This window comes from Rana temporaria, chromosome 8 (genome assembly GCF_905171775.1).
Source record: "Rana temporaria chromosome 8, aRanTem1.1, whole genome shotgun sequence".
Classification (NCBI taxonomy): Eukaryota; Metazoa; Chordata; class Amphibia; order Anura; family Ranidae; genus Rana; species Rana temporaria.
The window spans coordinates 102684671-102701750 of NC_053496.1; the positions used below are offsets into that span (position 1 = coordinate 102684671).

The window sequence follows — 17080 nt, forward strand, 5'->3', positions numbered from 1 at the left end:
CCAGAGTAAAAAATGAACCCAATACAGTAGCGATTATTTGCTCTTTTTGTACTAATTTTAGTTTTTTTAACCCTGTTATGTTACTAAACATCTCAGGCCTGGGTCACACCTGGTGCTTTTTGCAGAAACATACTACAGTTCATTCACATGGTTTCCTATGGGACAGGTTCACATCTCTTTTTATGCAAACCGGTGCAATTATTTATTTATTTATTTATTTATTTATTTATTTATTTTGGTTCAATATACTTCAATGGAGAAGCTGCAGAAAAGCATTTATTTTTTTTCTTCTAAGGTTATTAATCGAAACAATCGGCCAACTAATTATGAAAATAATGGTTAGTTGCAGCCCTACTGGCGAATATGTACACTTGATTGATGTTTCCAGGACCCAACTGGTAATCGCTGCAGCACCCACTATTTTGACCATATTTGCCAGGAATATGTGCGATAGAAATATTAACCAACTTTAGGTTAATAACTGGCCAGTCCCTAAATACCAATGCTGATATGTGATCTTTTTTTTTCTAGCTTTTGAATTGGTTGGGGAAGCAAAGAGAAGACTCCACATGGTCAAAGCACTAGTGCTCATGAAATCACATTGGGGGTCTATTTGTACATACTGTATTTATAGCTGCAATTTTGTGTTTGAGTAGTACTGATTGTTTCCTTTCTAATGTCTCATGGACAGGGCTATGCAGGGTTTGGTGAATTGCACATTAATTATGCATTTCTGAAAACCGCATAATGTGAGTCCTAGGGGAAACGATCCTGGAGTAAAAAAAAAAATGCAGCCCCAACTCCAGTTATGCAGTAATATTTTAGGAACATGACAGGCTCTCCAAATATAAGATGTAGGCCGCTCATCATGGTTTTTTCTTGTTGCTCTACAGTATAGGGAAGCCAGTTCACTTAAATGGGCTGCCCTAAGTGCAAAAAAACACCCCAAAGTCTCTCCTGCACCCTTTTTTGGGCACTGAGCTAAGAACATTTAGGTGTAAATGCCGTTGCAAGGCACCTTTTCACATGGGTCCACTTTTCAGGCAAGCCTATGCCATCCCTATGAATAGACAGGTGTAAAGTGACATGGGTCTGTTTACACCCGTCTACCTCTGGGTCTGATCTGGGGGGGGGGGGTAGGGAATCTGTTCTTCCATTTAGACAGATCGGAGTGCAGAGTGGGCTCTGTCTGTCTCCAATCCGCAGAAAAAGAGCAGGCGTGGATGTGCACACTTTTCTGCGATTAGCGGGGCATCTGTGAGTGGACCCCCTGGTGATCAGAGTGGAATCTGCCACATGTGAAAGGGGTCTAAAGGGCCGTACACATGGGCCTAATGTCAGCCGGTTCACTAGAAACTGTCCGACATCCGGCCTGTGTGTACGGCAGCCAGACAGAAGCTGGTGGGACATACTGAGAAAAAGTCTGCCGCCCCCGCTGAGCTATTTTGTTCTAACATCGCATAGTTAGTGCAGCGGCTGGCTCCTCCTGAGCTATTCAGGATATATATTCGTTCAGGCTACTTGTTTGCTGTTCAAATGCATAAATACTTTGCCTTTTATCATGTGACAGGTGTGCTTTAATTAGACACATATTAGGTATTTTTTGTGTGGTTTTTAGGCATTTAGTAATTTAGTATTGTACCCATAATAAATATAACCCTGAGCTTTACACTTATGCTGTATACTTTAATATATAAGCTAATGGAAAATGTGCTATATTTTCCTTTGGCTAGAAAAAGACGTGTTTTGTGTTTTTTAAAGGTCCGTTATCTGAGGTGAAAGATCCTTGTTCTTACGTTAAGTTTACTCAGTTATAGGCAAATATTAATATTACTGCTACTACAGAAGGGTAATGGGACAGAGGCTGTGAATATTCTGCTGTCTTGCATTTACATATTATATAGTAATGTAACAGTTAATGCACTGTTTTTATTCTCCTTTTTAAGCATGAACTGTTCTAATTCTCCTGTTTAAGCAGTCTTTTTTTTGACAATGTTTTGTTTTGTCCAATTCTAGGATACAGCCTAACGGCGAAGATTAAACGTCTGGATTAGACTTGGGGAGGGAGTTATTCTTCAGAAGCAGCTCCTTGGCAGCAGAGGAGGAAGAGAGATGTGAGAAGCGATTGGGATGTAATTCTGCGGTGGCGATCTGTTAAGGAGCCCAGATCGGAGTGCAAAGAAGCAATGGGAATTGGAGGCCATGGTAACCTGACATAAATGGCAGGCTGGAGGCGATTTCACCTCTTTGCGTCCTGCTTTTACTGCCTTTTACTGTGCTGTTGCTGCTGCTCTCCTGAGGGACTCCACACATTGGCATTGCACAGCCAGAGGACAGTGCTAAAGAAATTTAGGTGAATGCTGGAAGCAGGTGGGGTGTTTTGACCTCACCATGATTCATCTATGGAAACTGGTTCGTCACATGCGACAGCTGGAACTGCACCGCTTGATCCTACTGTTGATTGCATTCAGCTTAGCCTCTATGTGCTTCTTGGCCTACTATGTCACCAACAGCCCTAAAATTAAGGAGCCTCCCCCTCTACCTTTCAGTGACTGCAGCAGCCAGCAGAGAATTGTGGTTCAGCCCCAAGCTAGCTGGCGGATAGCCAAATCTGTGGACACCTCCCGTACCGAACCCGTGGTGCTTGTATTTGTTGAGAGCATATACTCCCAACTTGGACAGGAGATTGTTGCCATCTTGGAATCTGGCAGATTTAGGTACAGGACGGAAATTGCTCCAGGGAAAGGAGATATGCCAACTTTGACCGATAAAGATCGGGGCCGTTATGCTCTGATCATCTATGAGAATATTTTGAAATATGTAAATTTAGATGCTTGGAACCGGGAGCTTCTGGACAAATATTGTGTGGAATATGGTGTTGGCATCATTGGGTTCTTCAAAGCGAATGAGAACAGCTTGTTAAGTGCACAACTGAAAGGTTTCCCACTCTTCCTACATTCCAATTTGGGATTGAGAGACTACCACATTAACCCCAATGCTCCACTTCTGTATGTTACTAGAGCTAATGAGGTGGAGCAAGGTCCTCTTCCTGGAGATGACTGGACAGTGTTCCAGTCTAACCATAGCACGTATGAACCTGTACTGCTGGCTAGCACCAAGTCTGCTGAATCGATTCCTCACCTTGCTACACACAAAGCACTTCATGCCACCGTTGTACAGGACTTGGGTCTTCACGACGGCATTCAACGTGTACTATTTGGCAACAATCTTAATTTTTGGCTCCATAAACTTATTTTTGTTGATGCTATTGCTTACTTAACTGGCAAGCGTCTCTGCCTCACTCTTGACCGATATGTTTTGGTGGACATTGATGATATATTTGTTGGTAAAGAAGGAACACGCATGAAGGTTTCTGACGTAGAGGTAAGTGGTGCACTAAATTTTTTTTATAATAAAAAATTGTTTCTTTGGAGATCTGCTGGTTTGTCATATAATGATCAAAAGGTATTATCCTCCATTAGCCCTCTGCTTGGTCCTCCAACAGTTTCAGGTTCAATGCAGGCATCAAAAGGTAGCCATATAATTATCCTTTTCACACCTGAACATTTTGTGGCTTGAAGCTTCTAAACGCTCAGCAGACCAAATTCCATGCTTGTTAAAAGTCCCTGTTCACATTCGAACATTCAGTTGCCTGTCAAACATGATATAATTTACACAATTTGCAACACAAAGGGACTGCAGCGACAATCTGTATAAACACAAGTGGCCACAATTTTAGCTTGTAGGTAGGCGGTTGGTCAATTAAACACCTTGGCTTACCTGATCCTCCACTCTCCTGGCAGATGGCGCTCTCCCACACTCCAGCGGTGTACTTTTTACCTTGGTTACATTACTTTCAGTGCAAGGCCTATGGACCCTGCATCGCTTTAGTGTTTCTCAACTCCAGTCCTCAAGGTGCCCCAACAGGTCATGTTATCAGACTTTCTAAAATTTTGCACAGGTGATTTGATCGGTTTCACTGCCTTAGTAACTACCACAGTTTCATCTGAGCAAAATCTTGAAAACATTACCTGTTGGGGGGCCTTGAGGACTGGAGTTGGGGAAACGCTGCTTTAAACAACACCAGTACTTTATACTGCTGGAGCCTAGGGGAGAAAATTATTTAGGGACTTGTCTTGCAGCTCGGTAAATCTACTTTAACAAGTCTCCAAGACCTAAATGAGCAATTAACCCTTAGGCTGGATTCACACCAATGAAGTTTTTTAGTGCTTTTTGCATTTTTTAGATTTGCACTACAGTCCATTTAACATGGTTTCCTATGGAACACGTTCTGTAGTGAAAATCTGCAAAATGCAAAAAGCACTAAAAATGCATAGGTGTGAATCGGGCCCAACCTTGGGCCCCACTGCAAGGGATTGTCCAAGTTTCCTGGAGTTGGGTTTTAACTTTCCCTTAAAGCACCCTGGATGCCCCAAAATGTAGGAAGTTATACATTAAGAATTTCAACATCCAAGTTGGCGTTTGGCCTTGTTAGTGGGGCCGTCCAGTGCTTTGAGCGTGCATGGAGCCTGCATTTAATTTGTAACAATTGGGCTCTGGGTTGCTCAGCAGGAAGCTTCAGTGCAGCATAGGGAAATTATTTGCTCAAATTACTGGATGGCCATTTGAATGTGCTTGGTCTTTACTGTGGAATTGCCCAAAAAATTTTTTTCAAAGCGGAGATTCACTTCTCAATCAACATTGACGATTTTATTTTTACCTATGCTGCTTATGTAAACTTTTTCAGTTATTTATTCATTATGTAGCCTGCTAGGATTGGCAGAGGTGGTTACTCCAATCCGAGCAGGCTGTGTAGTCATTAACAGAGTGCATCGCCTGCCGGGGTTGGCTGAGCAACGCATATACTGAATTGCATACAGCTTTACAGAGCATCTGGTGGGCTGCGGCTTCTTTGTTTTTGAACGGTATTGCCACACAAGGGGGTCGTCTTTATACAGTGAGTAGAGCAAAAACCACTGTTTTAAACTGAATATTAGGGGGTCATCTTATGTGCCCAGCCGCCTTACGGTATACATTTTGTTTGGGTACAGCGTTGCATGACCGCAAAAGTACCAGTTAAAGAAGCGCAGTGCTAAATGGCAATAAAATGGCCTGGTCATGAAGGGGTAAAATCTTCTAGAGCTCAAATGGTTGGAAAAAAATAAATAAAATAAGGTATTCTCTTAATGACAGCCATGCCATTTGAGAAAACTCCTGATGTTTACTACAGTATACAGGAAGGCATCTGCTTGGCACGGTATCCAGAAGACCACAGCAATCACTGTACAAAATGAAATACAACTTGTACCTAGAATATAATAATTGTGATGCTTGTGGGATATATATATCTCTCTATCTATATATATCTATCTCTATCTCTATCTCTCTAGAGCTGTTCTTTTAATGACATCACTAGATGCTGTGTCCTTCCATTTTTAACTCCACCTTTTTACTGAGACGTTGTTCTGGAATGAAAGAAAAAAAAGACAGCGATGTCGTCCCGTGCACCCCCTTTAACTGGCCGCTAATCTCCTGACTACAGAAGCCTAATTACCTACCTTCTCTCATATAAAATGGTGCACATCCTGAACTCCCAAACCATGTGACTGCAATCCTATTATAATAATCTCTTTATTTGGCATTATCCAGTTGCAAGATTTCATAGGTCTTATGCTTTTGTATGCTGGATTGTAAGCACCTTATATCAGAGACTGTTGTCTGTGAAATACCCTTCATTTAAGTTCCAAGGGAGTTTGCAGTTCAGCTTTGAGCTTGTATGTATTGTAAATATATAGTCGTCTGCATCCCTCACTAAAACATTCCTTCCGGAGCCCAGGTATCTTCTGAATTTTACAGTCCGACACTTGCTGGGTATTTTTAGAGTAATATAAATGTATATCCCTAACTTTTTTTTTTTTTTTTTCCTTTTCACTTCTGATTTTTTTTTTTTTAAAGATATGTTTATTGAGATTTTACAATTTACAAACAAAGGTTACAGCCGCAAGCAGAACCAGGCTTTGGCCGTGAAGTCTCACCTATAATGTATACATTAGATCTGATTTATAGCAAAAAATATAACGTATAACACTTGTATTAGGTCACAGAGTCACGAAGGGAAGAAAAACGTCAGCACTATAGACCAAGTTCCTGAGCTCAAAGGCGCTAGATGGCCATCTATTCCATAATTTGTAAAAAAGGAGAGTCTTTTGTAGCTCAAAAGTGAGCTTATATAAGTGTACTATTAATCAATTTGGGCCAGGTGGTTATAGTGGGTTGGGAGGTTCCCTTCCAGATCAGGAGAATAGTCCTTTCTGGCGATAAAATATACTTAAAATGCGTATAGAAATGGCTAATTCACCAAAACTATTAAGCAATTTTTTGGATGCAAAATATTAGGAATACCCAGTATAGTGGATAGAAAGGAGTCCACTTCGGACCCAAATAAAGAAACTAATAGGACCAAAAACAATGAGACCCCTTTCACACTGAGGTGTTTTTCAAGCATTTTAGCCTTAAAAATAGCACCTGTATAGCGCCTCTCATGCCTCCCCTGTGTGAAGGCCTGAGTGCTTTCACACTGGGGCATTGCGCTTACAGGACAAGAGAAAAAAAAAAGTCCTGCAAGCAGCATCTTTGGGGCGGTGTGGGAGCGCTCCCACACCGCCCTATATATTAAATGGCAGCCTGAAAAGCGTTTCGGAAGCGCTGCAACACGAGAGCTTTTAACCCTTTCTTCAGCTGCTAGCGGGGGTTAGAAGCTCAGCTAAAACTACCCCTGCCCCAGTGTGAAAGTACCCAGAAGGAAATCGGCCTGAGTTCCGCAATCACAAAACACTCTGGCGTGGAGCGTAATCCCATCTTGCACATGTGATAAGGGGTGAGAAGACTATGATAAAAAAATATTTACTTGTATAACTATATCTAGGGGTTATGACCAAACTTTTAAAGGTATCTATGAATTCAGCCCAATCATCATCAGTAAGTTGAATATCTAAAGCAGCCTAGCGAGTCTGTGCAGTCGCAAACCTTGGGTTAGAATCAGCCAGTAATGTAGAGTAATATTGGGAGATCAGCTTGGTATCGATTGAGTTCCTGAGCAACATTTCTAAGGGGTCCATCTGTAGTAGAAGCGAGCACAAGCCAAATTGCTCCCAGAGCATGGCGAAAGCTGGGAATAAAACGAGGGGGGGGGGGGGAGATTAAAATCCTCCCCTAATTGGGCAAAGTACTTGAGGCCCTGTGCAGTGTATAAATGAGAGGTATTTAACGCCCCTAACAATCCAGTATTGTTGATAAGGGATAGTGAGCAATTCATGTAGCACGGCATTATTCCGAAGCAGATTGTTAGGAGAGGTGGCCCATGTATCTTTAGAGAAATGGGTCACTATGGTGGTAAAAAGACAGCGTAGTTAGTCTCTTTGCTCCTTTGCAATGCTACAATCGCAGCTTCAGTAGTGGTACAAGCATTATGTGGAGAAGGGTGTAACCAGTCATGTACCACAACTATTTAGGTTGCCAAATAATAAAGGTAAAAATGAGCGGGCAATTTTAGAGTTTCTAGGGCCATTTTGGGAGAACGCCGGTTCCAAAGGAAGCTTGTACATGGAGAGTCATGTCGTTTTCGAATTGATGTCAAATACCCAATGGACTATGTAAACCTTTGGGATAAACATGCAGTCTGGCTTCACTGGCATTCGCTCACTTACAGATGGCATGTCCTTTGTAGTAATGACTTGACTCTTGGCAGTCAGCTAATATACAGTTCAGTGTGAAGGTGTTTTGGCTACTGCAGGCATGTTCTGGTCTGCCAAAGTCCCCTTTGATTTGCTGAGCCAACCCTTCTAGGCACCTGTTTGCATCTTCTGATCCTCATAAACGTAAATCATAAGGTCCCTTTCACACAGGTGGTCCAGTGGGGTCGGTCTGTCCATTTTTCCGGCAGACCAGAATTGAACCTCAATTCTCCTTTTATAGGTAGCCAAATGTAAACAGACTTGTGTCCGTTTACACATGGCTACCTCCGATCCAGTAAAAACAAATGGAAGGATTCTCCTCCTCCTGGCTGGATCGGATTGAATGCCCATAGAGGAGAGTGGTCTGTGCCTGTGATCTACCTGCATAAGCTGAGATGGCATGGACAGGTCACCTGCTAGTTTAGTGGGGGATCAGTGGACAGATCCCTTGCTCAGCAAGCAGATCGCAGCCAAAGTCTGCCCTGTCAGAAAGGGTCCTTTTTTAAGCAGTAGACTCTTTGGTTCTTATTTGTTTTGTTTCTTACCTCTTTAGGCCCCTTTTGCAGGGGGTGGACTCTGGTTGCAATCTGCTTGCTCAGCAAGGGATAGCGGGTCCATTCCCTGCTGAGTGGTCATGGACAGAGTCTGCTCTACTCTATGGATAGTCAGACGTTTATGGACTGGATGTCTGTTTACCCACGCCTGCTATTCTAATCCAGCCAGACAGAGGGGAATGGATCCTCCTTCCATTTGTTGTTGCTGAATCCAATTGGAGGTAGCTGGGTATAAATGGACACAAGCCTGTGTACATCTGGCTACCCATAGAGGAGACTGGTGGGTATAAGGGCAACCTGAAAAATGGACAGGCGACCTGACCAGACCACTTATATGAAAAGGACCTTAGTGTCTTCCTGGTGGGCAAGGCAGTAAGGCTTCCAATTTCATTTGATGTCCCTATATACGGGTGTGGAGGGAAGGGAGAGTTGGAACAGAGTGTATCCGCAGAATCTTTGGTCATTAAAGTGGTTGTAAACCCTCTTGTATGCCCAGTGAAATGACCGGCCTCAGGTGAAACACATCCTCCTACATAAGTTGTACATTTTTATTTGCAGCTCCCTCTTCTCTACAGCCCTTCAAAGTGCTGAATTATAAAGCTTATCAGAGTTCAGAAAAAAAAGGGTCAGAATTTGAAGTTACTCTGCAAAGCTCGGTGAACTGAGAGCTAATTGGAGGGAAAGGACACCCCCCCCCCTCCTCACAGGAGCAGAGCTGAGGCTGCCAATCACCTGGAGATCCCTCCTCTGTCACCTTTTTTTCTCTTGGTGTCAGAAAAACTTGTCAGAAGTGATTCATGCAGATAGGAGAGGAATGGAGCAGCGGACAGAAATTACATTTTAATGCTCCTAATTGAGACAAGTACACACTGTAAAGGGAAATGCTTTTTTCATATTTCAGGTCTGGGGTTTACAGCCACTTTACGATGGTAGACTTTGAATCAGAGAGCTTCCCCCTAATACAGATTTACATTAACTTCTACTTTACCTTTCAGACAGATTTGATGCTCCATTTTGTATACATTGCTTTTACATTCTGTTGAATGTTATTGAGTTTTTTCTTCTTCTTGGGCAATGTTTTACGTTTTTTCTCGCTGCCCCCTGTATGTCAGCATTCCTAAAGAACCCTGCATTGTCAACACAGCCAGCTATCATCTTTGCTTCTTCTTTGGGTTTATAAAATGAAGAATTCAGTTGGTAAGAGCATCAATTCTGCCTTCAGACATTTTAATAATGGCTGGATCCCGGATGCAGGGTGCTGACATAATTAAAACAAATGCCAGCTGGCATCAAAATCTTAATGGTGTTTTTATTGCTCTCATTGGACGCTGTGTTCCCTGGCTTCTTTACGTTTGTGTAATCGCAAACTAGATTGTATTTTCAGTGAATACACGCTTCTAGTGCTTACCCCAAAGCTGAATCGCAAACTAGATTGTATTTTCAGTGAATACACGCTTCTAGTGCTTACCCTAAAGCTGAATCGCAAACTAGATTGTATTTTCAGTGAATACACGCTTCTAGTGCTTACCCTAAAGCTGAAGTGCTTTTTATTAGCTTGCTGTTCCATATAGTCATGTTGAATATAAGGTTCTGTAGCATCTCCTTCTCTAAATGCGTAAGAACTTCAGTCAAGCCACTAATAGGATTCACTTCCTAAAGATGCTCTTATTTTCATCCAGTCTTTGCGTTCATTCTTTTTGTCAGAAATGTACTCGTCTGCTTGATCACTTTATAGTTCATAGTGGACCCGAACTCTGGAAACTGTCTCCAAAAAACAGAGGCATGTGACAAAGTACTGGTCACTACAATGTCACTACAGATCTCCTGAGACCAGCAGTCATAGGCAGCAGCTCCCCAATGCTTCTAGAAGCTGAAAATTGCTGTAGTAGACACCGCTACTGCAGTGATTTCCACTTGCTTCCGGGTCCTTTATCTCTGCGTCAGTGCGAATGCAGGAGGTCGGCTGCTCAGCTTCATCAGCCAGCCATGACTAAGCACTGACGCCAGTGCGAAACGTTGGCCATACTGATTTTTGTGGGCTTGCAGTGACTGTATGCACAGTTGAAAATAAAGACATCTCTTTTAAAGAAAATTTTGGAGTGCGGCTGTCCAGCTTTTGTTCTTTTGTTTTTTTGCTCAGCTTCATCGCCATTCAGAGTGCTTTATTTTCTCTCAATGGTTGCAAAGCATTCGTTGATTTTGCGCATCGAGGCCTTCGGGTAAGACTGCGTAGGTTAAGCATTTTAATAAGATAGAGAGGTAGGGCAGTTGACTTGACTCTATCCGCCTCATTCAATCAGAGCATGCTTTCTCATTAAGAAAACGCAAAGCATTCTCATGCCTAGTGGCCAACCCTCCAAGCTGGACCAATGCAAAAATGCCATACCTGGAATTCTTTTGCAAGGAACATACAGAATTATAACGTAGCAAATCTTCCTTTTTTGAGTTCTTTGTTCTACTAAGCAAGAAGCAGATCTTGCATATATGAGGGAGTATATCTCCCCTGTGTATGTGTGTAATTGAAAACTACCAACATAAGCTGATCAAATACTCGTACGAACTGTTTAAAAAGATTATAGTTTCCCTTAGGGTTTAAGCACATGACCAATTCGAGCCACACCACCACCCAGATCAGTATTTTTTGTGCAACAGGTAGGGCCAGGTATTGTAAATTGGTTGCTTAGACCAAACCAAGGTTATAAAAGGTACCTCATCCCTAATGGAAAATTAAAAAATGTGGAATGAGACTTTGTATAGGTACCAAATAACAATGAAAAAATTGTATTTAAAAAGATTCATTTTTTAGTAACGCAGCTTAAAATATGTTGCCATACATGTGACATTTTATAAACAAACCAATAATTACAGCATTCATCAATGAAGATGTCTCCAATATCAGTCTGAAAAACCTCAACGTGTGTCAACTCTGTCTTCTTCAGGAGGTAAAAAAGGGCTTTGTGAAATACAAATATACATCCCAGTCCCAATATATGTCTAAGTCCCAGTAGTAATACAAAAAACTATTACAATCACAAAGCTAATGCTATCAAGTTCTTACAAAGCCATTTAATTACATAAAATCACATTTTGTTGCATTGCAGCCTGGAATAAAGATGGAAACAGTTTTTTTTTTTTTTATCCAGCCGTATTTTTTCAGTGCAACTTAGAACGTGTTTTAGAAAAAAAAATGAAAACCACAGTCACTAACATGAAAAAATCTCAAACAAAGAGCAAAAACAAAAAAAAATCCAAAACAAAAGAAAAAAATCAATTAAAAAATGAAGCGGCTGTGTAATACCTTATGATAGTCTGCAACAAAGCCAATGGCTTACAGAAACACCTTGATGAAACCAAACAGATCCTGGCAATGGCAGCAATGGAAGTGTAATAAAGCACGGCTTAAATGATGCAAGCCAGGGAGATCGTGCTATAAGTTGGCCAATCCAAATTGAGCCAGTAATGAGGGTTTTAAAATGAGGCAACTGGGCAAATTAGGAGGCTCATCAAATAACTGCCCCCCCCCCCCCCGGCTTCAATTAACTGTCAGAGAGAACACCAAAACACGGATAGAGGGACCAGCAGTGGCTCACATCACTTTCATAAAACGGCCATCCAAAATCTCAAAGTGAGAGCATTCCAGGGGACCCAGAAGATGAACGGTCCAAGAAAGAGCCGAAAGATGGCTATGACTCCCTCTATCCGTAAAAGGATGCTCACTGAACTGTTTCTTGGACAATTCCGTGTATGTATACAGTTGATTCCAAAAATAAATTGGCATTTTAATGGATTTCTGCTTTGCTTGGTTATGTTGGGATGGGACAGGGGAAGTTATCTAACTCCCCAAAATGGAGACATTGAATAATTTTGGTAAATGGGATTACCGATTGTGGTGGCATTATTCACTGATAAATTTAAATCTGCCCTCGGTGTAGCGATACCAATTTTGTAGAAGGGATAGTCGGCTGCAAATCACTTTAACAAATACAGTTACAACACTTGTGGTGACTTTAACGAGCATTTGTAGGCTATGAATGTAACAAGTTGCATCCATCCTCTGTCTGGTAGTTTCTAAAGACCATCCGGAGGATTGTAACTGTCACTTAGTTCCAGTGATTTACTGACCGCTATTTTGAAGAGTTTCCAGACTTGGTTCACTTTTTTAAATGGATGTGAGAAAAGCAGCTGAAATTAAACTGGCCAGACAGCAGTTTTCTTACAAATTCAACCAGCTTTTGATCTGAAACTGGTCATGTCAAACGTATCTGTTTCAATCATTTCATAGGATAGATGGATAGACAGATGGATGTATGTATAGAGATATAGATATCTATATCTCCATCTCTATATTATAGTAGAATTAGATTTTTTGAGGTAGCTGATGAGTTTAAAGTCCCAGAATACAGTAGAGTTTAATTTTAAAACACATTGGTTGGGGGGACACAGGCCTGTTGGGCTTCCACTTAAGAGTCAATCCATACACCCATTCTAATGCTCAGCATTCCCATTCTGATACATAAAACTGAACTAAACACACACAAATCAACATTGACTATATTTTTAATCCTTATGCTGCAAGCATTGGGCCTCTTTCACACGATTGGACTGTTCAGGTTCCGCCTGTCATTTTTGACAATGAACCTGAACGGCCGCTCCATGCAGTCCTATGGAGCGTTGGATTTCAGCGGAGGCATGTCTGCTGACATCCGACCCGATCCGCCAAAATCAGACGAATGGCGATACGTCCTCATCCGTTAATGGTGGACTGGATCGGGTGAGATCTAATACAAACGGACACGCTGTCCGTTTTCATCATCCCCCCCAATAGGAGACAGCGGCGCTGCACAAACACCTCCCCGCTCAGTGAGCAGAGAGGGACTTGCCATCCGACAGAGCCGCCTCTTGTGGAAGAGGGTTTGAGAAAAAAGATAGAAATTTATAATTACTTGTCGTAACTTTATTTTATTTTTTACCTAACTTTTTTTTTTTTTTTTTTTACCTACATTTCTTCAGTTGCCTCCTGATTTCTGGCCAAGACCAAAATGTCATACATCCCAGGAGTCTTCATGGACATTTTTTTTCTTTCACTTGTAATAGGGGAGGAGGGGCTTTCTCAGGCACACTGTCCTGCCTTCATGCTTGAGCTAAGGGCAGAGGGATTCCAGGAGGTAAAAGCTACTTGCGTCGTCTGCCCTTACTTAAGTTGACTGCTGCCAGAACTGATGTGTTTTTCAAAGTGACTTCTCAACAAAATAAAGCAGAGACATGGATGGTTGAGTTTGCTTTGAATATTAAAAGTGAATATAATTAAGTTTTCAGTTCGTGTTCAGATAGTTTAGTTTCACTTTAACAATTCCCTACTCTACAATTAGGAGAGATGAAACTACTTGAGTGCTACACACTTTTGCAGGTTCCTGAATATAGTTGGAAAAATTCTTCTTCTGTAGTAATTTAAAGCGGAACTTCACCCTAAAGCAGTGGTTCTCAACCTGGGGGTCGGGACCCCCTCAGGGTCAAATGATGATTTGCCAGGGGTCAACGAATTTTGGGCTGTCCCCGCACCACTCTCCCAACTGTTTTGTGTAGGGGTGCAACGGATCGTCACCGATCCGTGATCCGAACGGGCCACCCCGTTCGGATCGGCACACCACACGATCCGCGGATCGCTCCGGAGCCTCGGCTGTAGGAAAGTCCCCGGCTTCGGCCTAGCTCCGGAGCTGGCGGCCATCTTGCTCCACACCAGTGGAGAGCGTGTGCTTGCTAGTGACCCTTCACAGCATGGGACTGAATTCCCCTGGCTGCTCCGACAGAAGCGCGATGGATGTCACCGACTCACCCGTGATTACTCAGTAATCTGTAAGTAAGTGTCTGGAAGGGGGAACGGCCAGCCTCTGCTCTACAGATAAGATAATGTTAGGTGAGGGATCGGGAACAAGTGCACTGTATAGAAAGGTGAGAAACTAAGCCAGCAGTGTGTGTTCAGCTTGTTACTTCCTCTCACTCACTTTCTCCTCTCCCTAACCTGCCTGCTTGGAATGCCGTGCTGGAACAATCACACCGGGCTGTGAGGGGATCATGAGAGTCCTTAACCTGTCAGTGTGTGTTTGTACATCGCTACTGTCTGTGTGTGTGCTACACTGAGACACTTCCCCCACTGTATACACAGCATGTCACAGTACACCGTCCCTTTGCTTCACACACTGTGTATGGCATTGTCCAGGTCCCTGTTTAACCACTTCAGCCTCTGAAGATTTACCCCCCCCCCTTCCTGACCAGAGCATTTTTTTGCGATACGGTACTGTGTCGCTCATATATTTAGGCCAATATGTACTCTGATAAATGTTTTTTGGTAAAAAAACAAATAGTTTTTTATTTATTTTTTGTGAATAGCTGCGTTTAATGGCACCTTACATGCTTGCTAATGTGACAGAACTTCTCTGATATTAATATTTAACTTAATGTGAAAATCGGAGGTGTTCTGTCACATTAGCACGCATGTAAGGTTTGCTGCAGATTTTAAAATGTAACATGTAAACAGTCCGTCAGATTTACATATTCTGTATTTAAGCTCCGGTTTGTGTTGAAAATAACTGAATCTAAAACTCTGTTGGGTGTAACAAGATTAGTATTTTTTTTTGCTGATCCGAAAAATGATCCGATCCGTGACTCCTGATCCGAGGATCGATCCGATCCGTGAGTTTTCTGATCCGTTGCACCCCTAGTTTTGTGGCTGCCCAGCAGGGCTGTCCCTGGAGTCTGTGGCCGCCCAGCTGGGCTGTTCCTGGAGCCCATGACCACCCACTCAGCCTCTTGACAGCCGCACATTCAGTTCACGGCATGGCTGAGGGGCAGAGACTAGAGGTAAGTTGACTGTTGAGGAATGTGAGGTGGGAGGGGCTGGAGGAGACCTGATTTCAACATAGGTGTCACTGCTACGAGACGCCACAAAGTCAGAGACACAGTGAGTAATACTACCTGTGGTTATAGTTGCCATTAAAAAAATCCCCACTACAGTTCTCAGATCAGCAGATGACTTTGATCAATAGCATCTAAGTTGGCTGATCAGAACTCCCCCCAGCATTGCCACTCATCCCAACTCCCCCCCCCCCCACTAAGGAGTAAAATAATGAATACAAATAGAGAATACATGGAAGGGAGGGAAAAAAGGGTGAGGAAGAAAGGAAGGGAGAAAGAGGGATGGGTGAAAAATATAAGAAATTAGGATAGAGAGAGATACAAGGAAAAGAGAAGAGTGGTACATCCTCAAATTAACCATATGAGGTTTTAATACTGTACGAGTGGAGAGGACTCAGGGAGCGCCACGCTACGAAAATAATTTTACTGTTGGGGGTCCCCACAACTTGGAACATTTTATCAAGGGGTCACGGCACTAGTAAGGTTGAGAACCACTGCCCTAAAGGCTTTGACAAATACTCCCACTTCCGGTTGGATTGCCTAGGTGTGTACACTGGAAGTTCTGCCCCCATCCACCCCGCCACCCCCCCCCCCCATTCCTGCCCACGACCTTCAGGGACACACGCCGTAGGTCCCAAAAGGCTAAAGGACCATTCACACAGCGCAAACCTGCAGGTAGTCACAGCCAGCTGGCTGGCCACAGTTAACATGCTGGTGCTGGGAACCCAAAGACTGGTGATGAACAGGCCTGGGTGGGGATGGCACTGGATCCCTGGATGGGTAAGTGTTCTTTTATTAAAACAAATACTATAGCTGTTGACTTTTCAGAGTGAAGAATCTTTTTAAGCATAGTAGTATACCTGCTGTTGGCTGAATCTCACTCAGCTGGTTCAGACGCTAGAGGGAACCCGACTTTAAAGTCAAAATCTATCTGGCACAGCCTCGGCGTGCCGCTAAGAGCCTGATATATCCGCTCCTGCCCATTCCTCACCCTGACGCTCCACTCAGCACTGGAAGGGCAGGGAAGAGAACCGCTCACTGACAGTCACCGACTCTCTGTTCACTGAGCGATCAGCTGTCTTTGATCGCTTAGCTCTCGATGTAGAGGTGGCAGGGGACAGATTCCGCAGGTGATTATGGATTTTTGTTTTTTTGAAAATCTACACTTCTTTCAAGTCCAATTGCACCAATACATTTTTCCCTTTTATTGATTATTTAATTGAAATCGCTTGAAATGCATGTTGACACGTGACAACGCAAATCAACGGGTTGAGGCTTTTTTTTTTTTTTTTTTAAACGAAACAAGCTAAAATAGAAAGGTGTGAATGCTGCATCAAAGTATTACCTTGACAGCAGCGCTTCTTCTTTTTAGCTGAATTTTGTAGATTTTGTTCTGCTCGTAATTATTCCTAACTGAAAAGAGTGTTAATAGAGGTTTTCAGGAGAATCAGGCGGCATGCAAAATCACAAGTACTGTTGCATATTTCTCTGGATCCTTTTCTGTCACAATGTGGGTTATTGGGATTAAACTTTCATATGTGTAATATAGTTTTCATTGGTGCATATGCACAAAGGTTAAACAAACACGGCCATCTGAGATGCAGAATGTGATGGTAAAAGGGGTTAAATGTCTTCTATTGAGCTTTTAAAGCATTACTATCTCAGGGGAGTGGAAATGTTTCATATGAGATAAATAAAGTAAAATGTAGAACACAATGGTAGCACAGCACATTTTCTGTTGTCGGTTTGCTTAGTAGGAGAAAAATGAAGTGTGTGCCGGTTGCTTGCCAATTGATGTGAGAACGGGACAGTGTCTGACCTTTTTGTCTTATTTTCTGAATGATCTGCCTCTCTGTGGTCAGCTTTTAGAATAGCATAACG

At 42.6% G+C, this 17080-nt stretch overlaps 1 protein-coding gene across 3 annotated transcripts in view; it reads left to right on the plus strand.

Moving 5' to 3' along the window:
• NDST2 (N-deacetylase and N-sulfotransferase 2) overlaps window positions 1-17080 on the plus strand; it is a 223481-nt gene that overhangs the window by 133312 nt on the left and 73089 nt on the right. For all 3 annotated transcript variants that reach the window (XM_040320437.1, XM_040320436.1, XM_040320438.1), the window contains exon 2: window positions 2017-3384. In XM_040320437.1, the coding sequence (XP_040176371.1) occupies window positions 2392-3384 (993 nt within the window). In that variant the 5' untranslated portion in view covers window positions 2017-2391. The remainder of the gene's footprint in view (window positions 1-2016; window positions 3385-17080) is intronic.